Genomic DNA, 27,986 nt, shown 5'->3' on the forward strand with positions numbered 1-27,986 from the left:
CGGAATCACCTGACTTGGAGCCGTGGAGGGGGGAGGAGGAGTCACGAGGAGGGTGGCCCGGCCGGCCGAGCCCTCTGCCCTCCGCCCTAGCTAGCACCCCGGTCCTGGCCAGCCACGCGCGGTACTCCTCGCCGCTCCCCTGCCTTCTTAGGAGCTCTGGAGGCCATCGCAACGGGAGATGCTCTCTGGGCATTTGAGGAAAGAACTAGTTGTGCTCCTACAATGGTACTCGCCCGACCAGTATTTATTGATGCCCGCGATGCCCTGGGGGGACAAGGGACACAAAACTGAGACCGACTCGGACCCTGCCCGCCCTCAAGTTGCTCGAAGATTGATAGAGATCGGATCTCTGCGTAAGTAGCTTCGGTACGAGGTATGAAATGGAAAGGTCAAAGGTGAAGATAACAATGTTCGGGAGTTGGGAGGGTGAGAAAGTCTGTAAGGAGGTTGTGTCTCAGCAGGTCTAGATGGATGGATCTGGTAGGTAGGGAGGAGGAGCCAGTCTGAGTGAGGGTAAAGCCTCAACCAAAGGCAGAGCCTTGGGTGTGATGCAGTTCCTTCTAGCAGGTAGCGGGACCCTGAGAGGAGAGCAAATGCAGCCAAGCTAGAACTGCTTATCCTCCTTCAGCAAAACAGACAGTGGATACCACCACCACTTTAAACTCAATAGGACTCAATTTTCCCTCCTTCCCACCTAGTCAGTCTACTTTTCATGTAATTTACCCCCGCCCCCAATAGAACATTGCATCTTCTATGACCTTCAGTTCACAAACCAAAGGAATGAATAATGAAAGCAAATTAAAGCCAATGCTTTCACCAAATACGTTTGAGATAGCTAGAGGATTTTTCATCCTTGTCAGGAGTTAGAATTGGAAATTTGACGAACCAAGATCCTCTTAAAATGGAGGTGGTGGTGGTGGCACTGAATTTCCAAAGAAACGAACTTCTAGATTGTGAAAGGAAAGCATGTTCTTGTAAGTCCGGGACTTGGCTACGTCTGAATCTGTAAGTGGAAGGTAGGACAGACACATCCTTAGAAGTCATCTAGTCCAATCTCTCGCCTAAAGAGAATCCACCCTATGACACCTGTGGCTGTTGATAATGCAACATGCACCTCAGTAGTTCCAAGGGAGGAGAGCTCACTATCTCAAAAGGCAGCCGCTTCCACTGAGGTAGGATTTTGTTTGAAAGTCTCCTATTCAGACCAAAAATCACACTCCTTGGAGCTTAAAATGGATCACAGGAGTAGTCTTCATCTTTTTCATGACAGCCCTTCAAATATTAGATTGCAGTCTTCATTATCCACTAAATCTTCTCTGTCCCACAAAAAACGTACTCTGTTCTTTCGACCATCGCTTCTATGGTGATGTCCGATAGAACTTTCTGTGAGGATAGAAATGTTCTGCAACGATGTAGAAGCCAGTGTGGCCTGAGAATTCGAAATGTTGCTACTGTGAGGAACTGAATTTTTTTTTTTTAACTTTAATTGCCAGATATGGCTAGCGGCTCCCATACTGGGCAGCACAACCTTATATTTTCAAAAGCCCTCTATTGATCGCTCACTGTCTTTTACATGCATGTGAGCTTGTCAACATCTACCAAATGTCTGGCACCCACAATGCAAAATGACTAATACAGCCGTCAGGATGACTGTTTAGCATCTGGACAATACTTCTATTATGCTTTACAGAATGGATTTTTTTAATATATGTATCCAGAGTATATGTGGCTCATACTGATAATCACTGGAACTAGTATTTTGTCAGCAATCCTAGTGCCTAGACTTGTATTACTGCATTTTTTTTTTTTTAACCTAAACATAAGACTTGACACTTCAGCTTGTTGGTGCAGGCCCAGAATTTTGGGTACTCCAAGTTGTTCTTTTCAAGTTTGTTTCAATATAGTCCACTAACCAGCCAACTTTGTGGCATTTACAGATTTGGTATTACACCATGCGACCCATGTGTAGTCTTTTACAATTTACAAGGCACTTTTCATCCATTATATTTAATTTGAATCTTACAACAACCCTGTGAGGTAGGCAAGATATGAAATCTACATTGTATGGACAAGGCAGCTAAAGTACAGCAGGAACTGAATGGATGAGATCCTTTTTCTACTCCACTGAGCAACTTCTTGTATAGTCTCTTCATCCAGATCCTTGATAGAAATGATGAAGAAGATCTCCAGAGGCCAGGCTGACTCTGAGTTCTTAAATAGCACTGACTGGTACAGCACTTGAAGCAGGTCAGCTCCCCCCCGCCCTCCGTAAAAGTGCAGTTAACCAACCCACAGGTTGCCATTCTGTCCAAAAGGATAGTACAAGAGACAGTAACCTGAGTTACATAAATATTAATACTAGTCCCATGGGAAAAAAGCAAATGAGGGTTGGCTGCCAGAAAAAAAAAAAAAAAAAAATCCTGCTTGTCTGTATTCCACAAAGGGGCTGTCATACCAGTTGCTTAAAGAAGCCAAGTCTCCCTCTCTTCCAAAATCCCCATGGGGCCATGTTTTATTATTCTTATGATTCTCAGCACTTCCTATCCCACATTGTAATTGCTTATGTATATGTCTTATAACTAATTTCAAGTCATTTATCTTTATAATACCCAGCACTCAGCCCACTGCTGAGCATGTAGGAGGCCCTCAAATTGGTAAAAGATAAACCAATTCCAGTGAATGTTCTTCCAGTAGTGTCTGGCCCCCCTCCAGAAACGAACTTGTGACTAAAAGAGACAGACCATTGCCACATTCTTGCCAACATGACTGATTAAAATGCCCTTACAATTAGCCTGGTCACAGTTTCCAGCAAGTGCTGACGCTTTTGCTAGTTAAATCAGCTGTCATCGGTTCACTTTGTTTTCTACGTGTGTTTTGACCAAAACGTAAAGACGGGTTCTCTAACAATAGGGTTAGAATATATGAAACAGGATTCTTAATAATGTCAGTCAGCAATAAGGAAAATAAGTGGCCAATAAAATGAAACACCTGATTGTAGGTCTTCTAAAAGAAAGGAAAAAGACTAACAAACAAGAATATAGTGCTTTACCATTTACAGATCTTCACATACATTCCATTTGACCCTCACAACAACCCTGTGAGGTAGGCAGCACAGATACTATTCTCATTTAACATATGAGGAAAGTGAATCTCAGAGCAGTTGACTGATGTGCCCAAGGTTCTACAGTTAGTAAATAATTTGTATTAATATCAGTCTTTGGCCTAAAAATTCAGCACCCAACCTCCCCTCATACTTGCCCTACCTACTTCACAGGGATAATGAAGATAAAATGAATTCAAGGCTAGAAAAATACTTTGAGGGGGAAAAAGCACTGTATAATTATACCCGCAAACTATAATTTTCCACGATATATGGCTCATTCCCCTTCTTATCCCAGCTTGTGCATGAACCCAGAATTTTAGATTGCCTCTGTTCTGTGCTCAGCTAAGCAACAAGTAAGGCAGGGGAACAGTGTGATCCTGCTTTAAGTTATTATAAATTACAGTCAGGATAACTGCTAGTATGGCAAATCGAAAAACAACACAGGCCAATGTGCAGCTAGGACCCACTGAAGCACAGAGCAAAGCAAGGCAACGTTATCAGGTAGGGCATGATTGCATAGAAGGACACGTGGTGTCAGAGTTCACACTGGCACACACACAGTTATCTAAGGCAGAGTGGTGGCAAAGAAGAGTTATTTGTTCCACGTTATATAAACAAGAGCAGAAGATTCATGGGAACCCGTGCAAAAGCATCTTCTGTCACACACATCTTTCCAGCTGCCTACAGAGGATATAAACAACAGTGTCGGCTTCATTTTAAAGAATGAAGGTACCTGTGCTCATATCCTGAACTAAACCAAGGAACAGCTCCATGCTGAACTTCCTTGGCTAAAATACCACCAGTACCATCATTCCTAGTCAGACTAATAAACAGAATGTCTTTTAAGGTAATGAATTAGATGGCTGTGTTTAGATTTTTTTTCAGGATTCACTTTGGATTCTCCTGCTTTTAAGACCCAAAGAAAGTTATATTGAGTTTTTATTGGTGATTCTAAGTATATGTGTTTATAACAGTTAAAGTGTGGTAGGTGAATTCAACATATTAAAAGAGTTCTATAGCATCTGTTCAGAAAAGATTATATACTATACAAACTATTCAAGTCATACAAAACCATTTTGTCAGTGTCTTTTCAATTGAGAAGATTCCTATTCAGCACGCTTCTCCTCCTGAGGTGGTTCATACTGAGCAAGCTATAGGGCAAAGACAGAGGAGTTTAGGTGAATCTTATTCTAAATTGGGTAAAAAACTTCATAATAACAAAACAAGTTAACTATTATATTCAACTTAATTATTGAATCAGTAACTTTATAAGAATATTCTACTCTCTTTAAGCCACTTAAAATTAATACACTTTAAGATTTAATGCAATCAGGTCTGAGGAAAACTCTTTTTCGTATAAACCTTTAAAATTACTGGGAACCCAAAACTGAATTCCAGTTCATACCGCACTGCTCAAATACTTGATAGGCAACAACCTATCTGTATCTTCCCAAGGATGTTGTGGCTTCTGATAAGGTACTTTCTTTGTCTTTACCAAAGTTTTACTGAGCTTTCTCTCAAAAAGCAAAAAAAAAAAAGAATAATGTAACATATATTAATCTAGCTAGTCAATGAAAAGCAGCTCATGTCTGACTTAAAAGGTCTAACTTAACCAAGAAGTTAACTGGTATTTGTGTTGTGGAATCTTGAATAATTTAAAGTACTGCATTTTCTATTACGCTAAACTGGTTCTCTGCAAGAACACTAGGCTGAGATTGAGATTATTTGAATTAGCTGTCAGATGCGAGAAGAGAGACTTCGCTGTGCTTTAGTTCCCTCACCTACAAAATGGTCTGTGTCCCTATCTCACTTATTTCGCAAGGTTGTTGAGAAGATAAATCACATGAGAACTGCCTAATGTAAAATAAGTTATGTGATTCAGAATGTGGTAAAACCTCAAAGGCTCAGAGATGACTAATTTGAAGCTTATGAAGATTCTCACAGGAATTTAAACAAAGAAAAAACTTGAGCAATAGACAAAACTCAGTGCAAACAAATTAACACATTACAGAGCCACCACAATACGACTGTGCACACTGCACACTACACAACTGTAAGAGGTGCCTTTCACAAAGCAGTGATCCTACACTGACCTACTTACATCAACTGCTTATGATTCCCCAAAATTTCCATTTACTCATAAGCAGCATTAGCCAATGTTCTCAAGTTTTTCTTGATGCAGGTTCCCAAGAACCTCTTCTTGACTACACTTTGCTTGTCCTATTTACAGTCTGTCTGTGGTTTTCTCGATAGGGAAACACAAGGAAAAACAACTGCAAGGAAACAGCCTTGCAGTTAATTGAGATTATTTCTCCTCCTCCCTCCCCTACTATCCATTTTAGTGAGGTTCTGATCTTATAATCATTAAAGGTGAAATTATTTTTAACATGAATTCTTTTAAAACATTTACCTTTGTTTTCAGTTTTTTATTTTCTTCTACAATAGCTTCATATTTCTCTTTCATTTCTGCCAATTCTAGGCGAAGCAGCTCTATTTCTGGATTTTCTGGGGTAGCAGCTCCTAAGTGATGCTTTAAAAAACTAATATCAAAGTTAAGAATTTACTTGAGCTGAATGAAACTAATGAAATAGCTCAGAGTAGTATCAATGTCTCTGATCACAGTCACCGCATCTTACCACCAGCATTTACCCAGAGATCATCATCGCAAAACTTAACAGAAAGTAACTTTTTCAATCATCAAAAATATTTTAAATAGTATCTATGTGAAAAAATAAGAGTTCCAAAAATAAGTCCTTTTTCTGACTTGAAAGATGAAAAGGATACTCCAAAGCACTATTAGGTTTCTCTGGTTCTTCATATAAGGCTACCAATACTGCAAATCAAAAAGCAGAAAAAGCAATCATTAAAGTCTTAAATTTGAATGACTGAAATTATATTCCACAGCCCAGTAAGTATTAAGTGCCTATTATACGCCAAGCACATTGATAGGACTGCCATGCCATGGCACACACAGCAGATAACCTCCCTGTTCTCATTTATACTCTAGTGCAGAAGATAAGCAAAGGACTAACCCAAAAAAAAAAAAAAAAAAAAAAAAGAAGCATCAAGTGTCAATACAGGATGATGGATTATGGGAGCACATTGGAAAAACACCTAACTCAGCCTAGGGCACCAAGGAAGGCATCCTAACAAGGGGAAGTAAGACCTGAGACCTGGGCTATGAGGGTTTCAGATAAAATGGGAAGGTGAGGGGGTGGGGAGGGCAAGAGAACACATATTGAGGAACTGAAAATTCAAGTACGGCTAGATGGAGCTGTGAACAATGTGGCAGGAAAGGAAGCTGGCAAGGTGGTCAGGAGGCCGACCAGGGAAGATCCTGCAAGTTCAGTTGGACTTTGATCCTAAGAACAACAGGCATATAATTAAACAGTTTTAAGCAGGAGAGTGACAGGATCACTCTTGACTGCTGTGTGGAAGATCCAGGGTGGGACAAGGATAAAGGCAGGAGGAGCAGTTTAAGAGGCAGATGTGGTAATTCAGCTGAAAAAGATAGTAACCTGCACTAGAGTGATGGAGGGGTGAAAACAAAGATAAATTTGAGAAAACTTTTGGAGAGAATCAACAGGGCTATGATAATTACTGGAAGAAGCTTTGAATTGAAAATATGCTTCAAGGATAGAGTTTCATACACAACATGCTAAATAACCACCAACCAAAAACTTCACCAGTAATCAACATGCTTAAATCAACATTAAAATACATACTTCAGTTCATATCCAAAAGCTTACATCAGCACTGACTTGTTCATCTTCTACTGAATAAATTCCTCCTAGGATTTACTACTCAGATATAAATCTCTCTAAACCAGTGGTTAAGGTTTTTTTTTTTTTTGTGCAAAGAACCCTCTGAAAAGTGACAAAAGCCAAAAAAACGTAACTACACACAAAAAAATGTGCATCTCTAGACCCCAAGTTAAGAAACTGTTGTAAGACAACACTCTTCCTTTTTAGTTTTTTAGCTCTAATAACTCATCAAAATATAGACAGAAAAAATCAAATGGCAATGACTTAACAACCAGCACTGAGTTCTGATAGTTACTCTTCTAAGTGTACTTACAACACTATTTTTTGAGAAGTCGGTATGTCTACATCACCACCACCCTCTCCTCCCCCCTCCTTTCAGTGTTTCTCTTTACTTTTTCTTTTTTTTCAATATATGAAGTTTATTGTCAAATTGGTTTCCATACAACACCCAGTGCTCATCCCAAAAGGTGCCCTCCTCAATACCCATCACCCACCCTCCCCTCCCTCCCAACCCCCATCAACCCTCAGTTTGTTCTCAGTTTTTAAGAGTCTCTTATGCTTTGGCTCTCTCCCACTCTAACCTCTTTTTTTTTTCCTTCCCCTCCCCCATGGGTTTCTGTTAAGTTTCTCAGGATCCACATAAGAGTGAAACCATATGGTATCTGTCTTTCTCTGTATGGCTTATTTCACTTAGCATAACACTCTCCAGTTCCATCCGTGTTGCTACAAAGGGCCATATTTCATTCTTTCTCATTGCCACGTAGTACTCCATTATGTATATAAACCACAATTTTTTTATCCATTCATCAGTTGATGGACATTTAGGCTCTTTCCATAATTTGGCTATTGTTGAGAGTGCTGCTATAAACATTGGGGTACAAGTGCCCCTATGCATCAGTACTCCTGTATCCCTTGGGTAAATTCCTAGCAGTGTTATTGCTGGGTCATAGGGTAGGTCTATTTTTAATTTTTTGAGGAAACTCCACACTGTTTTCCAGAGTGGCTGTACCAGTTTGCATTCCCACCAACAGTGCAAGAGGGTTCCCGTTTCTCAGTGTTTTTCTTTATTTTTTTTTTTAATTTTTTTTTCAACGTTTATTTATTTTGGGGACAGAGAGAGACAGAGCATGAACGGGGGAGGGGCAGAGAGAGAGGGAGACACAGAATCGGAAACAGGCACCAGGCTCTGAGCCATCAGCCCAGAGCCCGATACGGGGCTCGAACTCACGGACCGCGAGATCGTGACCTGGCTGAAGTTGGACGCTTAACCGACTGCGCCACCCAGGCGCCCCTAAGTGTTTTTCTTTAAATAACATACTCAAACTTGTTTTTTTCTTCCACTGATTTCCACTGATCTCTGCCAACTAACTTTTAAGACATGAATACTCTTACCTTTTCTACCTCTTGTTCCCCACCCCGTTTCTTTCAGCTTCTAAATTGGTCAGTGGTACTACAAGGTTGATAATTACAGAACATAATGTAAATAGCAAGTTTCCTGTGCTTTTCTATAGATGAAATGTACTTCCTTTTAATCAGACAAGAAGCATGCCATACCCCGCGTTTCCCTTTTTTGCCTTAGCAGCCGGGATTTTTAGAGGTTGAAATGGTACTCAAAATAACTCAAATGCCTCTTTTTCCAAATGACTTATCTTTATCTTTAGCCATATAGTGTTTTAATGTTAGAAGCAATTTCAGATCCTCTTGGAAATAAGCCAGATAAAAATTCTAAATTAAATATGTGTAAAGTACATATGTTTGAAGCTGAAAAACATCAGATTTTAAATACGTCACATCAGTAGGTACTATGTTGTCTGGCATTATTTAGGAGACTGGAAATCTGCAGTGGTTGAGGAGTTAGATGCCAGTGGATGTGAGCAAGGGAAAAGAAGCCTTCAGTGGTTTCCAGTCTCATGAAGGAAGATCCACATATGGCACAAGGCTGTACATCTTCAGTTACCTCCTGCCAAGGTCACTTCTCTACCTTTTAACATTCTTTTACTCTGTCTAGCCACTCCGGCCTCCTTGAACTTCCTGGAACTCTTAACATCACATTTCATTCAGGTCTCTACTCAAATGTTACTTCTTGAGAGAGAAGTAACCACCACTTCTTATGAAATGGCACATCCATAGCTCTTTATCCCCTTTGCTGGTTGGTTGGTTGGTTGGTTGGTTGGTTGGTTTGGTGTTTTGTTTAGAGAGAGAATACAGGCAGGAACCGGGGAGTGGGGGGTGGGAATCAAGCAGGCTTCACACTCAGCATAGAGCCCAACACAGGGCTCGATCCCACAACCCTGGGATCACAACTTGAGCCATAATCAAGAGTCGGATACTCAACCAACTGAGCCAGCCAAGCGCCCCTCCTTTTCTATGTTTCTTATTCATAACACTTGACACTGGCTGGCACTATGTATTTATTTATTAGGTCTCCCCCAACTAGAATATAAGCTCATTTAGAGCAGGGACATTTTTTTCCACTGCTGTATCCCCAGTGTCTAGAACAGAGACTTGAATAAAATGGTTAAATAAATGAAAGAAATGAACCCACAGAATTTTTTAAAGGGGGGGGTCAATGAAATTTCAAGCATTTGTGACACTTCAAGAGAGGACAGAGCATAGCACTTTCATAGGTACTCCTGTATGTTTGATGAAGTGTAATTGCAACGAGATAGGGGAAACTGGTACCTGAATCTAACGTAGGCAGCAATTCAAAATTACCAGCCCATGCATGGGAATTAAAAGCCCTGCTTTCTGCTAAGACCCAAAGTTGTTATTCTCCCAGAATTGTCTCCTAACCTTTGCTTCTGGCCAAAGAGCAGTTACCAAATTCTTTCTTTCCCAGACACCTCTTGTGTGGACCCACGTCGTTATCCCGGACAGCTCTTCTGTTCTACACCCTTGCAAGTTCTAGCCAATGAGTTGAATGATGCATAGCAGGCATTCACATTATTGCTGAGCTAATGAAATAAGTAGTACCCCCAACCACCTCTTGGAACTCTCCAGTTTCAAGCTCCTTACTCATCTTAGGTCTTGAACCCCCCCCCCCTCCCAGAAACAGATACAGTGTAATAGCTTCTATTTTAAAAAGTGAAAACAATATAACCATTTTTATGTGTCCTCAAGCTCTTTAAACTGTAATCCTACTTATGAAATCTGCACAAAGTAGGAATTGGTATAGCCTACGAAACCGGGGTTGAAAAACCACAGCCAAATTTACTATGAATCGCCTACTATGGGGACTGAGTTCATTTAGTTATTTCATAGACAGCTTTGAAATCTGGTTAATTTTCCCACTTGCCCTTTTTTCGAAGGAAAATGCTTCTTTTCGTAATTTGGGGTCCGCAAAAACTGTAAGGAGGGAGGAGTTAGGATCTCAAGGTCTTTATCAAACATACTCGCTGCGGCCACTCGAGGCAAAGCAACGGAAGTTGGAGGGACTTTGCAACAGCTGCAGGAGTTTCACTCCCCGCCCGGAGGGTGGTAGCGTGAGCAAGGCTATCCCACTCGAGCGGCGTCCGACAGCCAGCAGCCAGACTTGCGCCAGTCCCCACTGGACCCCGAGGCCCACCTTGCTGGACCCCAGACAGGTCCCACCTGTTCTCCCTCCTTTCCCACGCCTTGGCCCGACAGGGACGCAGCGCCGAGGAGCACGACGTGGACACGAGGAACCCTCTCCTAGCCCATGCTCACCCTTGGTCAGCGTGTCCAGCACCCCCGACTTCTCCAAGTACCTCCGGAACTGCTCCCGCTTCGAGTCGGCGGCCTGAGGAGACACGGCGGGTCAGTAGCCGAAGCCCAGGGGCCAGAGCAGGAAGAAGGCGCTGGGAGTCCGGCAACCCCGCCTCCGCCTCGCTGCCGCAGGCCCCCAAAACCTGCGCGCGCACCCCCATTCCCACCCGGAGCCGACCAGCGGCTGGCTACCGCCCGCACGCCCCCAGCCACGCCGCGCCCCCCTCACTTTGTAATGGGCCATAGTGACAGCGGCAGCGGCGTAGCTGGCGCCCGAGACCGTGGCTGGCGGGCTCTGAGCAGCACTGCTCATGCGCGGAAGGCCGCGCGCGCCTGCGCACTTGCGAACCACTGTGTGAGCTCGCGGGGGTGTGGCCTGTTTTCATGGCGACCAGGACGCTCTGGATGCCCCATAGTGAGCTAAGCCGAGGGAGGCTGCGTACGCCCGCCTCTCCGCTCCCGGCTCAACACCTCTCCTTCCTCTTCCGGTCCTCGCGGCAATTCGGTTGCCTAGTGAGAGGCGAGGGTTTGGTAACTCGGGGAGGGTGTCCAGGTGGGGCCAAGAATGGGCGTGGCGCCCGGGGGCGCGGCCTGCGGAGTCCGGGAGCGCTGGGACTGTAGCTGGGTGGGATCTCCGGGCAGCGGTGTGGGAGCGGACCAGTCTCAACCCGGGCCTCATCATTATTAGGTGTGGTAGCCTATACGTGCTGGCTTCTTGGCTTTCGTCCCGAAAAGGTGCGCACGACCGACGCAGGGCGCCCCTTGGGTTTCCAGTGGCTTGAGGAGAGCGCTTGGAATCGTATGTTTCGGCTCCAGCTTTTACTTTTGCAGTTTGTTTTGTGGCCGGCTTGATGTGGGCCTCTGGAGGGTGAGCAGTAACGTGCTAATAATAGGCCTTTTGAGCTCTTTCTGTGTGCCTGGTACTGTACTAAACACAACGTTTCTTATTTTAATTCTCACACTATCCCTGTAAGGTAGCTACAGTTAGTAAAGTGTCGAGGTTAGAGGACTAGGGAGTGTGGAGATACAACTCCAATCTGGACACTGAATCACGATGTTTTAAAGCCACCAATCTTTTTAAAATTTTATTTACTAGATAGCAACATTTTGATTATACTCAAGAGACATCAGGTTGCAGTCTATATAAGGAAACGAAATTAAGTCCCAGGGACAAACAATTTAACCATTGTCCAGAAATAAAAGATTAGTAACTAAAAGGGAGACTTATGTAGAATCAGTATAGTCTCCTAAGGCTCTGCTCCCATCAAGGAAAAACGTAGTTCCAAACCATTAAGCCTGGATTCTTAACGTGACGTTCCCGGAATCAGTTTTCACGAATTCTGAAAGGAGCCTGTGAAAAAAGTAATCCTGATCCGGTAGCCCTCCTTGAATTTAAAACTGCCCCATCACCATTTAGAATTAATGTGTTTTTCCTTTTTGAAGTAGGTTTGCAATTGTCTGCCTAAACAGCTCGTCTTTAGAGCTGCCCTTATTTGTTTTGCCTGCTCCACCACCACCACGCTAGGGTCATATAATATGCAGGATGTCTAGAAGTCAACAGCTGTTCAGATCTGAAGGTCTGTGGGAGCCCGCCTACCGATGAGGTTGTTTGTCAGCAGCGCTAAATGATTTGGAGGGCAAGCAGTAGAATTATTGCAGCTCCTGATCAAATCAGATTCTAAGGACAACCGTCCCAAAGAATCAGGAGTGTCTGGAATGTCCAGACAGTCTCCCTGGGAAGGAGGAAGGGTTCTGTTTGTGCCCTCTCTGAACTGGCCCTTGAGGTTTCCTTTAGGAGGTGACGTCCGATTTTCACCTTCTGTAGAGGGACCCCATGTAGCACTAAGCCACCTCCGTTTCCAAGCACAGTTAGCTGGCAGAGAGAAAGCTGTTTGAGGCGACTGTCTCACATGGTCGTCTGGATCTATAGAAACACCTGGAATAGAACCTTGACCTCTAGAGTAGTGGTTCCTTTTGCTGTCTTTGCCATCGATTTCTTTCTTTCCCTTTAACGGGTTACCCACTTCTTTTCTAAATATTTTGCGACTGTCTTCATTATTACATGAGCTGATGTGTTGAAGGTGACTACAGGTTGCACTAAGTGTGCACATCTCATTAGAAAGTACAGTTTCTTGCCCATCCAAAACGCATTTCTCATCATTTCCATTGTGATGGTCAGGATCTGCCTGAAATGCAGGTGAACTTAAACTAGGGCACACTGCTGTGTGTGTTTGCTTTTCCATCAACAAATAATAATCAGGTGCAGGAGAGAGTCTCTTCAGTGAATTTGCAGATGTGCTCTGATATTTGGCAAGATTTTGTTTTGACTTGTTCACAAAGAATTCATTGTGCTCATCCTTCAGTTTATATCGTCCCCAAAGCCCTCTTTTAATCTTTTTAAAACCTAGGTGAAAAATTTCTAGAATATTTAAGAAAAGTGAAACAGTGGCTATAGACTGCATAAATAACAGGAATATTGTCTTTTCTGTTGGTCTTGAGACAAAACAATCAATTATATTTGGACATGGGTGGCTGTGGCATTTAAATAAAGGCTCTAAATGAAATCCATACAAAAGGTACTGTCCAATCATGAACCCAACCTCTACCACAGAGCGAGTGAAAATGTGTATCACGTAAGTGCAAAGCAAGGTCCCCCTGAGTGGGGCTTTGCTTAGTTTCCTTTGTTCCAGCTGACAAAGTTCTTGCTCCAATCTCCTCCTGTCCCAGGGCATTTCACACTCCACCCCCTTCAGTGCCCCTCTCAGCTGAGCTTTCTTCCTCTGCCTCTCTTTCTCCAGAACTTTCAGTCGGTACAAAGCATGGCCCATATAGACCAGGGATGGTGAAGACACAAATATCACCTGCAAGATCCAGTATCTAATGAGGGAGATGGGAAAGGCCTGGTCATAGCATACATTTCTGCAGCCGGGTTGTTCTGTATTACAGATGAAGCCAGACTGCTCGTCGTTCCAGACATCTTCAGCTGCTACACCCAGAACAAGCATTCGAAATATGAACAGGATAGTGAGCCAGATCTTTCCAATTATGGTGGAGTGGATGTGAACTTCCTCCAGGATGCCTCCAAGGAAATTCCAGTTCCCCATGTTTATTTAGTCAGCCATCTTAGCTCTGAACCCCATCAAATAGGAGGCAGATACATTCTTCCATTCTGAAGGGCATGCTATTTCGTAAAGCAAACCTATGGCCAAAACATGAACAAAGCATCACTCTTTTAGTGTGCTGGTTGCTTTAATTTTTTCCTAGAGATCTGTGATAATCTTATGAAGAATATATTTAAGATACCAGGAATTTTAAGTCACTTATGTTTAGACCTCATACTGCAACAAAGAAGGGGAAAAAAGATACCTGGAGGAGGGGTTGTGTATATTCTGTATGAAGAACAGAACTGTAGATGGGGTGCCTGGCTGGCTCAGTCAGAACAGCATGCGACTCTTGATCTGCGGGTCATGAGTTCGGGCCCCACATTGGGTGTACAGATTACTTAAGTAAATAAAAATTTAAAAAATAATAATAATAGAACTGTAGGATTCCCTACAAGAAAGGAGTCTTGTTATTATTAGCTGAAGCTTACTTACTGTTTTACTTTGTTAAACTGAGAACTTCTGAAGAGGTTCCTAAAACTACTGACATGATCTTACAAGCCTATTTATTAAGATTATATAAAAATTATAGCCAGGGCACCTGGGTGGCTGAGTCAGTTGAGTGTCTGATTCCAGCTCAGGTCATGATCTCACTGTTCGTGAGTTCAAGCCCTGCATCGGGCTCTGTGCTGACCACTCAGAGCCTGGAGCCCACTTCAGATCCTATATCTCCCTCTCTCTCTCTCTCCTCCTCCCTAGCTTGTATTGTCTCTCTCTTTCTCAAAAATAAATAAACATTAAAAATTTTTTTTTAATTATAACCAAAGTCAGTGATTTTTAAATCTCATTTACACACAAAGGAAAATGAACGTGTTTCATTTAACAATTCACTAAGATACAGCATTTAACGAAACCAGAGGAAACGGATCTGGCTCTTGCTATAGGAATTTAGATTTGTTTTTAATCCACATTTAAATGTCTAAATTGCTTTCTGGCAGCTGTTGAGCATTTTCAGAAGTCAGAAATTTCAGTAATATTTATGAATATTCATAAAATTCTTAATTATCTATGAAAATTTTTGTACATTTTTATCATCTTAAAATGAACTCCAAAAATTCTCAACTATTTCTGTACTACCAGAATGTTATTAGATAGTTCTTGAAATAAATGGATGGCTGATGTGGTGGTTGTATTATACATACTTTCATTGTAATAATACTTGACATATTTAAGACATATATCTTGCTTTTGAGGAAGGAGCAGGTGGGTAAATCCTAATTCAGATGCTTGGATTATCAGATAGTATGTTCCATACTAAGGTAGATATACTAGGGTATCGAAGAGGAAATATATCCCATGGGAAAGATTAAAAAGAGGGAATGGTTTCATCACTTAGGTTTAAAATATCAGTGTGGTGTCTACTCCTGACACATGTTGCACTGTATGTTAACTAAAATTTAAATAAAATTTTGAAAAAGAAATTAAATTGAAATATATATATATATATCAGTATATATCCTATATCCCTCGTCTAAAGGGAAATGTTACATATGCAAGTAAAATCCTGGGATACTGTAGCTACACGATACGTTCATCATAAAAATCTTATGAGGTAGATACGTTGTTTCCCCATTTTACAGACGAGGAAACTGAGGCACACCTTAAATTACCCAAGGTCACACAGCTGAAACTGGCATTAAAACTCAATCAGTGTAGGGGTGCCTGGGTGGCTCAGTCAGTTAAGCATCCGACTTCGGCTCAGGTCATGATCTCACAGTTTGTGGGTTAGAGTCCCACGTCAGGCTCTGTGCTGACAGCTCAGAGCCTGGAGCCTGCTTCCCATTCTGCGTCTCCCTCTCTCTCTGCCCCTCCCCTTCTCATGCTCTGTCTCTGTCTCTCTTTCTCAGAAATAAACATTAAAAAAAAAAAAAATCAGTGTAGCTCTAAAATCAGTTCCTATTCTACTAAACTGTTATTTTTCCTCTTTGCACTGAAACATTAAGAAATCATCTGTTTTCCCTTAAGTTTATTTAAATTAGGTATGTCAAATAGTGGTAGTTGGGCTTTTTAAACAATTAGTTCAAAAGTCTTTATTTAGTTCCTTTTCTAAAAGCTTCATACAGTTGAAAAGATTCAAAACCATCAATGTTCTAAAATTTAGTTGTATTCCTGAGATAGAGAAAATCTCTATTTAACTTTATTATGTTAATAATAGTATATTCTTTGATCCAACAATCTAAAACACTTTCAAGTGTAAGAAATTGGTATTATTTGTGTTGTTTATAATACTCACACATTGAAAATGTCCAAAATAACTATCAATACAAGAAAGACAGCATTGCAGTTAATAAATAACAGTACATCCATGGTATGGTACTATGCAACCAATAAAAATGATAAATATATACTAATATAAAAAGACATTTGATAAATTGTTTCAGTTTATAAAATAGAACAGTATGACCCCATAATTATATATTTTTTATAGGTAGAGATGCGTCCAAAAAAGCCCAGAAGGATATTCATCGAGATATTAACTATGATTATCTCTGGATGGTGTGATTACAATTAACTTAATTTTTCGTAATATGTATTTTAGTTTGTTTTACCATGAGCACTTTTATAATCACACACACAAAAAAATGTTTTTCTTCTCCTTAAGGGACAAGAGCATAATATTTCGTGAAAGAAGGAGCAGTAAATTATTCAGCTACAAATCTTAGGTTCTGAAGCTTTCATAACAAATGACATGAATACTAGTCTACATAGATTCAATCCCATAGAACCCAAAAGCAAAAAATAAAAACATTTCAAACAACTCTTTCTTAATTTGCTAAAACAGAGATTAACACAAACCTGTTTAGATAAATCTGAGAAGCAAATCGTGCTTATTCTCTGAATGTGCCCCCCTTTGCAGGTGTAGAGAGGTTCAGTTCCATGCACTGAGTCAGCCATCAGCTAAGATCCTTTTGTGCTCCTCCTTCTAAGTTGGCTGCATCCAATAGAACTTTTGCAGTGATGTTGAAATTAACTCTGCATTGTCCAATAAGGTAGCCACTAGCTATGTATAGTCACCGGGCACTTGTGCTGTGTCTGTGTAACACGGGAACTGAATTTTTTATCTTATTTAATTTTAACTAAAATTTAAAAGCTTCATGTGCCTAGTAGTTGCTTTATTGGACAGGACAGATAAAGAATATTTCCAATATTTCCAATAACACAGCAGTTTAGAAGACTACAGTTACGAGCCCCAAATTAAGCTGAATAGGTGGTTCCTCTATAATTCAGAGATGCTAAATTTAGAACACCAGATGTTTGGGTGATTTTGTTTTTCTTTACAGTAGTTTTGCCTCCTGGGGAAATTAGATATCACTGTTTTTGGTTATGTGAATGATGTGGCTGGTACCAAAAAGTCTTTCTGACTAAATAGTAACTTCTTAGTCATCAATCTTAATAATCAATGGGTCATGTCCAATTTCATAGTTAAATGAATTCTGTTTCTCTGTCTAGTTTTCTGTTACATACAGTTACATTTCCATTTAGGTCATTAAAGATCTCTCTTCAGAGCTAGTGACCTGATGGGTTGGCCATGACAAAGGACTATTTCTTTGCTGGGCTTTTTTTTTTTTTTCCTAAGATTTTTTTTGTTTTTAAGTAACCTCTACTCCCTAGCATGGGGCTCAAACTTACAAGCCCAAGATCAAGAGTCACATGGTCTACGAACTGAGCAAGCCAGGTGCTCCTTCCCTGGGCTTCTTTGCCAACTAACACATACTTTTCAGATTAAATGCAACTATTTCATAGGGGAAAAATTATACATATATATTCATATTTGTATTTATGTATTATATAACTTACATATTATGTATAATACATAAACTATGCATAAATTATTAATAAACTTGAAAAACACTAAGCCTCATTAGTATTCAAATACAAATTTAAATGAAGTATTTCTTTAACTATCAAAAGTGCAAATTTTTTTAGACATTGGCTATTTCATCTTAATGTTTTATTTTAGAGAGAGAGAGAGCGAGTGAGAGAGAACACAAGCAGGGTCAGGGCAGAGAGAGAGGGAGACACAGGATCCAAAGCGGGCTCTGGGCTGACGTCTTTTTCAACGACATACCTGCTCTTGGCACGAGTGTAAGGAATCTGTTACTATCATATACTCTCAACAAATGGATGCAGCTACTTAAAAGGCAGTTTTTTGTTGGTTTTTTGTTTGTCACTGTTGTTGTTTTAAGTAGGCTCCATGCTCAACGCAGGGCTTGAATTCAACAACCCTAAGATCAAGGCCTGAGCTGAGTTCTCAAAATAAATAAGTAAACTAAAAAAAAAAAAAAAAAGGACCTGAGCTGAGTTCAAGAGTCGGACGCTCAACCAACTGAGCCACCCAGGTGCCCCCCAAATCTATCAAAATTAACATAGCATTTCTGCTTCTGGATGTTCAAAATATTCACTCAGCAAACATACTCAAAGACACACTGCATGTACTAGGAAGGTCACATAGCACTGTAGACAATAGTACAAAAGCAGCAACAACTTCAATGTCCAGTAGAGACGTGGTTAAATAACTACAACTTTCTCACTCAGCAACTCCGAGAATAGGGTCCTTATGTCACATTGTAAAGCAAGTGACCGAACAATCCATGTAGTATAATCTCACTTATCTCGTTAAAACATACATTTCATATGTATATTTAATTAGCTAAAACAGAGAGATTAACCCAAAGCTTAGTTGAGGTAAATCCGAGAAGCAAATTCTCCTTCGAAGTTCGATCACAGTCATCTTCAACTTGTTTTCTGAACTTGTCCCTTTGGGGGTACAGAGCAGATTCAGTGCCATTCAGCGCAGTGAGTGATTAGGCATCAACGAAATACTTTCTGCACATGCTGAACAGAAAAAGGTCTGCAAGAATACACACCCAGCTGTTGACATCGGTCACCACCAAGGGAAAAGAGCAGGGTTTGGGACAGGAAGATAAAAGGGACTCTTATCTTTTAAGTTCTTGTTCGAATCTTTGTTTAAGCAAAAACACATGCATATTCTCACGCTCAAAGAATATGTTTTTAACAAATCTCAGATCCGTTTTTCTCAAAATGTTGAACTACTTTTCTCAATATATCTAAGTAAGTATGGATGCTCCTTTCAGAATATAGCAACGTGTTTAGCTAGTTGTTTATAAATAAGACATGTTGGGGCACCCAGGTAGCTCGGTCGGTTAAGTGCCCAACTTCGGCTCAGGTCATGATCTCGCAGTTGGTGGGTTCAAAGGTTCATGGCCCACGTCAGGCTCTGTGCTGACAGCTCAGAGCCTGGAGCCTGCTCCATATTCTGTCTCCCTCTCTCTTTGCCCCTCTCCTGCTCACCTCTGTCTCTCAAAAATAAACATTTTTTTTAATTTTAATAAATAAATAATGAAACAGGTCAATGATGAAAGAAAAAAACATGTATTCCCTGTGTTCAGGTGGCCCCAAACTACCATTTTGGAAAGAGAATGGCCAACAATCCAGGTTCTATAATAGGAAAGGAGACAGGCTACTCAGCTTTCAGACATGACATTTTACCTTTTGTAAATAAATTCTGCCCACTCCCAGGAAAGCCACCAGCCATGGAAAGGATGAAAATATCTTATGGGTGAGAATACCAAAAGTCCAGGTACCCAGTGTGCATGAGAAAGCTAGTTCTAGGTCCCTTGGGATCCTAGACATACTTCTAGAATCTTAAACTAGCAGTCCGGGAAATTTTCAGTCTTCTTTTATAAGGTATTTCTACCGTTCATGGGGTGCTCTCAGTAATGTTTGTTCGTATACTCCAAGATACTCTCAACTTTAAGTGTTTGGGGAACACAGCATCATTAGACCAGTAAGGAAGGATAGTATGGGCTTTTGAGTCATTACCAACCTTTAAATCCTGCTCCCTCCTAGACAAGTTACTTGATTTTTTTTTTTTTTTTAAATGAGTTTCCATGCCCTCCTCTCTAGATGCAGAGTAATAGCCACCTTTCTGGGTTGTTGAAAAGATTAGCAATAATGTATATAAAGCACCTCATCCACCCCAAAGGTGATTGAAAGTGATTATCAATAGTCTGGCACAGGTACGAAAAGTTTTTATTATCAGCACAGTACAGTATTTGTGGATTATATCAAGCAGTCTCTACAACATATCCTCCAAGGAGACCAAGTCTGAATGTACAGACACCGCATGTCTGGAAAGAGCCAACCCCTGCTTTTTCTGTCCCTCCCCTTTTCTCTCTTCCTTTTCCCTCCCTCTGCATTCAGAAGCCCCTTCCCTAACCCTGATTCCTTTGTAAACAGTCTTTGCAACTGATGACTTGAATCATGTTTTGACTTCTTTATAAAATTGTTAGCATTTGCAAGGACTTCTCTGTCTCTTCGTAGACCTCAGTTTTTTTTCCCAGATAGCTCTTTTCATTATTTGGCTTAGACTAGAGGCAGGTCAGTTTGCTGGGGACAGGAAAATGTTGAAAACCACAGCAAATAAGACACACGCTGAATAAGCTGCAATTGCGATCCAAAATCTTGGGTCCTTCAGCAGTGCCTTATCAAAGCAGCTAAACACAGTGTAACCTATGGACATTCCAGCGAATCCACCCGCAATGTGGGCTGCAAAAGACACCTTGGGAGGAAGGGGGAAGAAATGGAAATAAGTGAAGAACATGCTAATTGCATATTTCAATTGCATCTCTAAAAAAACAAGTACCATCAGAGTCAAACAAGAGCCTTAAAAGCCTGAGGAACAAGGCAGTGAGGCAAAAGAGACACAAAGCTGCATGTGCAAAGAGATGTTCTAAAAACATACAAAGCTAAAACATGTTATTTCATCAACTCTCCGAGTACACAAGAGAGCCGTGTTTCTCATTCTCTATCATCATCGCATTGGGGATGGTTCTACATAATCCCGAGAGAATGTGTTGCATTGCCACAAGGGATCTCTGTGGGAGCGCTGTCTGACCCCACATAAATGGAATGTCAGAATGAGAACATAGATAACATACACACAGATATGCAAACAAACTACCAAATTCAAAGACTAATCACCACGAAACTGGAAATCTTTGTCAGTTTTCTTTGTATTGCAAATTCATCCAGACCCAAATTTTCTTTGCTGTTTTCAATCTGCTTTTTATTCTCTAGGGATAGTAAAATCCCTTCTCTCCTGTTTCGCTACCAATAGCCACCAGTAGGTCAGGTGCAGGGAAGCAGAGCCGACGTCAGGGCTCTGAGACAGTTAAGTGAAAAGGACAATCCAAAAGTCTTCAGGAATTTGCTTAACTTCCAAATGGAAATTTGGCTGCCCTAAGTCATAGACTTGTTGTCCCCATTTGCTGACCCTTTTAAGCTACTGTTAAACAATTTTCACTTAAAAAAATAATAAGCTGGTGGCGCCTGGGTGGCTTAGCCGGTTGAGGATATGACTCCTGATTTCGGCTCAGGTCATGATCTCACAAGTTCGTGAGATGAAACCCCGAGTCGGGCTCTGCGCTGACAACATGGAGCCTGCGTGGGATTCTCTCTCTCTCTCTCTCTCTCTCTCTCTCTCTCCACCGCTCCCCCCTCTCAAAATAAACTTAAAATAATAATAATAATAAACTGAACTCACCGGTGACCCATTTGCAGGGACAAAGAACCTTCTGTAGAGAGCAAATCCCATATCCGACACAACTAGAAAGAAAAACAACCTGGTGAAGCCCCAGAATCGCCACAACAGTGCACCAGATGTTTTTGATTCCTTTCTGACAATGGTAGCTGCTAACATTTATGGAGACTTACTCTGTGCCAGGTGCTGTAGCAAGAACCTTATGAGTATTCATTCACTAATCCTCACAACGACCCTAGGAAATAAGTATATCACTATCCCATTTTACAGATGTATTCATCCAACAAGTATTTATTGGTTATCTTCTCTGTGCCAGAGAAGGTGGTAGAGATACTGCAGTGAAGAGCCCTGCTTCACGGAGCTGACAGTCTCACGGGGGGGGGGGGGGGGGCCCACACAAATAAGTAAAACACACAATACATCAAATGGTGGTAAGGGCTATAGAGAAAATGCAATGAGAGGAAGGAGGATTAGGAATGCTGGGAGTAGGGTGTAATTTTTAATAGAGTCGGGGACAGTCTCACTGAGAATATGACATTTGAGGGAGATAAGAGAGGAAGCCGTGCTGACATCTGAAATAAGAGTCTTCCAGGCAGAGGGAAGAGCAGGTGCAAAGTCCCTGAGGCAGGAAATGTGCCTGGGGTGCTGGAGGAATCCCAAAGCAGAGTTGCTGGCTGGATGGGTGGTTTTCAAAGCGTGATTCCCTGCCCCTCCAAGCATTAACATTCACCTGGGAACTTACTAAACACTGAAATTCTCAGGCCCACCCCCAGCCTTATTGAACCAGAAACTCTGAAGATGAGGCTCAGAAATCTGTTTTAACAAGACCTCCAGGTGATTCTAGACTACAGTTTGGGATAAAATTATAGGTGAGGGGCGGGGGACCAATCACGGAAGGGCTTTAAGGAGCCAGTGTAAGGGCTTTGACTCCAAGTGGTAGGAAACCTTTGAAAGCCTTTGAGCACAGTAGTGATATGATCCGACTTACGCTTTTAAAAGATCATCTGGCTACTATATAGGAAAGAGCGTAAAGGAGCAAGACCAGGGGCAGGAAGACCACCTAGATTATTGATATTGCTGCAATCCAAGTGAGGAATTACCATGGCATCTTATACATAAGGAAACAAAAACACAGAGGGTAAGTGCTTGTCCAAGGCCACACAGCTCAGAGGCAAGGGCAGGATTTGAACCTTAAGAAGTCTGTCTATGGAGGGGCGCCTGGGTGGCTCAGTCGGTTGAGCGTCCTACTTCAGCTCAGGTCATGATCTCGCGGTTTGTGAGTTCGAGCCCTGCGTCGGGCTCTGTGCTGGCAGCTCAGAGCCTGGAGCCTACTTCGGATTCTGTGTCTGCCCCTCCCCTGCTCATGCTCTGTGTATGTGTGTGTCTCTCTCAATAATAAATAAACGTTAAAAAAAAAAAAAAAGAAGTCTGGCTATGGAGGCTTGCCTCTCACCCACCGCACCAACTGCCTCTAAGAACCACCAGGCCAAGAAAGGAAATGAGTCCACGTTCTCCAGTGGAACAGTGAGAGCCCAGAACTTAGACATTCTTCAATCAAGTCAGATCCATGATGCAAAAAGAGCTCCTGGGGCTTCTTGGCCTAGAAGTCCACCCTCCATGTGCCCTGCACTTGGAAACATCTCATGCAGCTGTCACATTCCACACCCCAACTCCCTGTGCTCCACTTAGTGAACCACTGTGTCCTCGGAGATGGAAAGACCCAGTCCTTGCCTTTGGGAAAATAGCATCAGGACCATGTGTTCTGCCCAGTTCCCCTTTCAATACCGTATTGATCAGCGTTCAAGTGACTAGACAGGAATTGAGGTCGAGGAAGTATTCAATTTAACTATAAATGACTAGTACACATAAATGCTGGATAAATGTGGCTGTGTCCTATTTTCAATCATTTGAATTTCTTAATCCAGTATAAATAACAGAGATAGAACTAGAAAAGTGGAAGAAAACCACTGGAGGAGGGGGTAACAACTGGAAACAGTTCCTCTGGTCTAGTCTTGCACAGTGGGAGGCCTCCTTTCAAAAAGCTTTTGTAACCCTCAGCATGTCAGTTTCTCCAATCTATTTCTCTCTGATCATGTCCTTCCTGCAGATCTCTGCCTAGCTCTTTCTGCTTCCTAGGGGAGTTTGCTTCTGCCTTGCTGCGGTCTCTACACTGAGACATGTCTTCCACCTGAAAAGAAGCCCCTATTCCAATAAACCAAGTTATTGTCCTTGCTAAAAGTTTGTCACTGATTTTAAAAGAGTTGCCTTTATGCGGATTTTTTTGAAGAGTGAAAATGTGAGCTTTCTTTTTTCCAAAGCTTAGCTCAGTTGCTTTGTTAGAAGACATATCCAACAAATAATGCTTCAGGAAGGAAAGTCCTCAAGGCCAGGCCAACTGTCCTTCACAGTTAAGAATAATATTTACCATTTTTTAAACATTTTGTTTTAAAACTCTACATTTCGCAAGGAAACAGGTTTAAAATAAAACTGCACTTGTGTTTTGTTAATCTGGCGTGTGTTAACTTTTCTCATCTTTAATAGTAGGCAAACCAGGCGGAAGAATCTTTAGAAATGAAGCGTGCCAGGAGGTGGGGAAGGCTAACATTAGCGGCTCTTACCTCCTCTGTAAGATAAAGAAGCCGCTTTATTACTTCCCTCGGGAATGACAAAATGTTACATAAACTATTTTTGGAGATTCCCTGTGCATGAGGAAAGGGTTTTTACTCCAACATTGAAGAGTATTAAAACCATTTCCCCATCAAGGGTTTGAGGCTCATTTTACAAAAGTCATTCATAATTACCTAAAAGAAACAGACTGAAACCCAGGTAACCTGTGTGTAGCAACATTTTTTTTTTTTTTTTTTTTTTTTTTTTTTGTCACAGGACTTGTTCCTTGGTCCTGATAGTGACGCTCAACAGCTCAGGTGACCGCTCTGCTCCACAGCAACTCTCCTCACTGACCCCAGGCGCTCACTCTCCTTTCTGTGCTCACAACTTTACCTCACATTTTCAGCTTCCCACGGACAAAAATAGTATAGAGAGTATGTATAAGCTATAAACAAATCACTTATCTTCTCCCAGGATGAAACACTGTTTTTACAGCTTAACTGTCCATACACTGGATTTAGTCTCTTTCCTCAGAGGTAGTTGGCCCTGTTCCCAGCAATGTGGATAATTGAACCCGATACCAATTAGCAGAACCATTTTTGCTTACCATGGGGATGGCCCAGATCTTGGGTTTTATCAAGCGTCACCTCCGTGTTGGCCATCAAGTATGAGCCTACAGTCCGACCCCCGGGTCTGCCTTCTGCCCACACCCTCTGTGCGGCTCCGGCTTCAGCTGGAGCAGGTTCAGAGACACAAGGCCCCAGCTCGCCTTGGCTCCCTTTGTCTTCTACCCAGTGTGTCCCCGCCACCACCCAAGATCCCCCCTGACGTTCAGACCCAGCTAAAATTGCCACCTCCACTCCAGACTGAGCACTCTTCCTAAATTTTTTCAGCATGTAATTCTCTACTGTAATACTTGGAGATTTCCAAAGCCATATCCGCCGTCCTGCTAGTTCCCTGACCTCTCAAATCCTTCACCCCCTGCTCCTGTCTTCAGCCCTCAGCCAGCACCCCATGCTTGGATCCTAGATCTGTTTGGGGTTCGTTTGTTTGTTTTTAATCTGAGAATTTAGAAATTGAAGAAAAAATAGATTAGGTCAGTGGTTTTCAAGCTTTCCCTCCTCAGACAAGATCATATACAGAATCCAATGTACGAATGAGAAAAATCCAGAATATAAAACAGGAAGTTATTGTGGTTGAAGTAGACAAAATATCTGACTCTCTTGACTTCCCCCACTCCAGAAAGAAACAAAAAAACAAAACCTCATTACTGAGGCACCTCTAAAAACCACCCATGAAGCTCTGTGAAAACTCCTCCATTTACCTTTCTGCTTAAGGCTAGGGAGCCACAATTCTTTGTCACTCCTTGCCAGTGTTTAGGAAGCCTGAGGCCTCCTGGAGGGCAAACCAATAAAATGGAAGGTGCGAGGTGTTCACAAAACAAACTTACTTATGAGGATGATGATCAGGAGTCTGACAATTCCAAAGGCAGGGATCATTTCTCGAAAATTCTTGCAAAGAGATAAATAATAACAGTCATAATACGAGCTATCTGTTGGCAAGTGAAACCCCAACTGTGCTCTCTCTTCATCCACTTTTTTGTTTAAAGTTTCAGTGTCCAGTATTTACAAAATAAAGAAACGCGGCAACAGCCCAGTTTTCAAACACATTTGGGAAGTACAAGGGTGGTGCCCTTTGGAGAACAAAATGAAGCATGATATTTAACTCTGTGATATAAACTACACATAACTGAATTAGCAGGAAATAATCTAAATATAAATAATATGAAATCAACACTTAACATGTCATAGTTAGGGAGATGATTGATAGATAGATGTCAAACTAAGTATGAGAAAATATGATTTTTTTTGTTAATATACATTCGATGCTTTATCCTCTTTCCAAATAGGGGCTAGCTAAGGGTCAACTAAACTTTGAGTATTACCTTAATTTTTTTAGATAATTTCCCCCAAATTTAAAATATTGGTTAAAAAAAATAAAGTTTTAGCTTTGAAAAATCTCAATCCAGTTTACAGTATCCTCCTGTGTTACCAAAGAACTGCTGAGTCAGAAAGATATCTCCACTTTTGGGGCGCCTGGGTGGCTCAGTCGATTGAGCGACCGACCGGCTCAGGTCATGATCTCACAGTTCATGGGTTCGAGCCCCGCGTCGGGCTCCGGGCTGACAGCTCAGAGCCTGGAGCCTGCTTCTGCTTCTGTGTCTCCCTCTCTCTCTGCCTCTCCCCCACTCATGCTCTGTCTCTCTCTGCCTCAGAAATAAATAAACATTTTTAAAAAAAAGATATCTCCACTTTAAAATTTATTGAGTTACATCTCCCTTCCCTTTCAAGTTATTAATTCTCTTCCTGAAGAGTAAAGATAGTGAAATACCCATGTTTATTCTAAATCAATTATTTTCAAACTGTTGGGGTCACAACCTACAGTAGGAAACAATTTGCATAAAAATCCAGGACACATATAAATCAAACAGTATTGCATGTGCTATAAACTGAATTTTTTTAATTATTTTATTTACTTTTTTATTTTTTTTCCAAGTAGGCTCCATCCCCAGCATGAGGCTTGAACTCATGACCCTAAGATTGAGAATTGCACGCTCTACCAACTGAGCCAGCCAGGTGCCCTTCTTTTTGTTTAATTTTTGGTCACAATCCCTGAAACTATGTTCAAACCACTAATGGGATTGCAATCCAAAGTTTGAAAAACACTTTTCTAAATGACATATTTTTGGAATAGTTTTATAACTGCTTCATATTTTTCCTCCGAGAGTATTTTTAAAGTATACCTATGTGGTTAACGGGTTAACAACTAATCAGGATTTAACACTAGGCTGAGGCTGTTTTTACAAAGTGGTTGGCAGGGCGCCTTGGTCGCTTAGTTGGCTGAGTTTCCGACTCTTGATTTCGGCTCAGGTCACGATCCCAGGGTTGTTGGATAGAGCCCTGAGTTGGGCTCCACATTGAACATGAAGCCTGCTTAAAATTCTCTTTCTTCTTCTCTCCTTGTCCCTCTCTGCTCCCTCCCTGCTCTCTCTCTCTCTCTCTCTCTCTCAAAATAAATAAATACATAAATAAATAAATAAAAGTGGTTGGCATTCACACATACTATACCACGGGAGTGTAACATGGTATGCCAACTTTGGAGGGCAGTTTAGCATTTATCTATGAAAATGTAAAGCCTTCATCCAATAAATCCACTTCTAGGAATTTATCCTAAAAAAAAAAAAAATCACAAATACAAAGAGATAAATGTAAGAGAACATTCTTACAGCATTATCTACAAGTGTGAGAAGCTAGTCACCTCAATTTTTTTTTTTTTCGGTGAAGGATTAAATCAGGATACAGCTATACAGTGTGCTCTGGAGCCCTTGAACAGGCTGCAGTGGATTTCTGTGTACTGATATGGGTAGATGGGGCCAAGATAATTCTTCATTAAGATGTACAACAGTATCTTTAAGAGTTGGTCCATTTTGGTAGCCTTAATTTTGGCAAGATTTTGAGTACAGACAGAACAAGGTTTGAGGGGTGCCTGGGTGGCTCAGTCGGTGAAGCGTCCGACTTCGGCTCAGGTCACGATCTCACGGTCCGTGAGTTCGAGCCCCGCGTCGGGCTCTGGGCTGATGGCTCAGAGCCTGGAGCCTGCTTCCGATTCTGTGTCTCCCTCTCTCTCTACCCCTTCCCTGTTCATGCTGTGTCTCTCTCTGTCTCAAAAATAAATAAAACGTTAAAAAAAATTAAAAAAAAAAATAAATAAAAAAAGAAAAGAAAAAGGTCTGAAAGGAGGTATATGAAACCGTTAACAGATACTGTATTAGAGATGTTGACTTTCTATTTTTCAATTAATTTTTTTTTTTTTTTAGTATTCGTCATTTTTGAGATCAGGAAATAAAAATAAAGATGAAAGATGAAAGAAAAATTCTGGTGCCAAGAAGGAAGATAAGTGCTCCGCGAATATTGATAAATGAAGATACCATGATTCCCAAATACCAGTTATCGTTTAAAAGAAAAAAGTCCAGGGGCACCTGGGTGGCGCAGTCGGTTAAG

At 41.4% G+C, this 27,986-nt stretch overlaps 3 protein-coding genes and 1 long non-coding RNA gene across 10 annotated transcripts in view; 1 reads left to right on the forward strand and 3 right to left on the reverse strand.

The window, feature by feature from the left end:
* The first annotated feature begins 24 nt into the window (after positions 1-24).
* On the forward strand, positions 25-27,952 carry LOC121026897 (uncharacterized). Its single transcript, XR_005788484.1, has 3 exons — positions 25-353; positions 24,202-24,359; positions 27,803-27,952. It is a non-coding gene; the product is annotated as an uncharacterized LOC121026897 (long non-coding RNA).
* MYCBP (MYC binding protein) lies at positions 3,024-10,947 on the reverse strand. Its single transcript, XM_040469708.1, has 5 exons — positions 10,823-10,947; positions 10,555-10,627; positions 5,888-5,936; positions 5,514-5,643; positions 3,024-4,254 (listed from the first exon to the last, which is right to left on the reverse strand). Exons 1-5 carry the CDS (start codon positions 10,904-10,906, stop codon positions 4,210-4,212), a joined length of 381 nt encoding a protein of 126 aa, XP_040325642.1. The 5' UTR covers positions 10,907-10,947; the 3' UTR covers positions 3,024-4,209.
* On the reverse strand, positions 11,458-13,790 carry GJA9 (gap junction protein alpha 9). The gene has a single exon (XM_040469698.1). The coding sequence runs from the start codon at positions 13,695-13,697 to the stop codon at positions 12,159-12,161; it is 1,539 nt and encodes a 512-aa protein (XP_040325632.1). The 5' UTR covers positions 13,698-13,790; the 3' UTR covers positions 11,458-12,158.
* Positions 19,792-27,986, reverse strand: part of RHBDL2 (rhomboid like 2) — a 52,769-nt gene continuing 44,574 nt past the window's right edge. For 6 of the 7 annotated variants that reach the window (XM_040469706.1, XM_040469701.1, XM_040469702.1 and 3 more), the window contains 3 exons: positions 25,376-25,436; positions 21,322-21,383; positions 19,792-20,337 (listed from right to left, as the gene is read on the reverse strand). In XM_040469706.1, the coding sequence (XP_040325640.1) occupies positions 20,158-20,337; positions 21,322-21,383; positions 25,376-25,436 (303 nt within the window). In that variant the 3' untranslated portion in view covers positions 19,792-20,157. The remainder of the gene's footprint in view (positions 20,338-21,321; positions 21,384-25,375; positions 25,437-27,986) is intronic. The other variant, XM_040469705.1, reaches the window with a different exon arrangement.

Source organism: Herpailurus yagouaroundi, unplaced genomic scaffold, assembly GCF_014898765.1.
Source record: "Herpailurus yagouaroundi ecotype Mexico unplaced genomic scaffold, PumYag 77, whole genome shotgun sequence".
Lineage (NCBI taxonomy): Eukaryota > Metazoa > Chordata > Mammalia > Carnivora > Felidae > Herpailurus > Herpailurus yagouaroundi.

What these genes read in the sequence shown, in the direction of transcription:
- MYCBP (XM_040469708.1), bottom strand. Translation starts at nt 10,906, where the DNA reads ATGAGCAGTGCTGCTCAGAGCCCGCCAGCCACGGTCTCGGGCGCCAGC. An exon ending in GCTGGACACGCTGACCAAGG is followed by an intron (nt 5,937 to 10,554) that starts GTGAGCATGGGC and finishes TTTGATTTGCAG; the next exon opens with TATTGGTAGCCTTATATGAA. An exon ending in ATAAAAAACTGAAAACAAAG is followed by an intron (nt 4,255 to 5,513) that starts GTAAATGTTTTA and finishes TTTGCCCTATAG; the next exon opens with CTTGCTCAGTATGAACCACC.
- GJA9 (XM_040469698.1), bottom strand. Translation starts at nt 13,697, where the DNA reads ATGGGGAACTGGAATTTCCTTGGAGGCATCCTGGAGGAAGTTCACATC.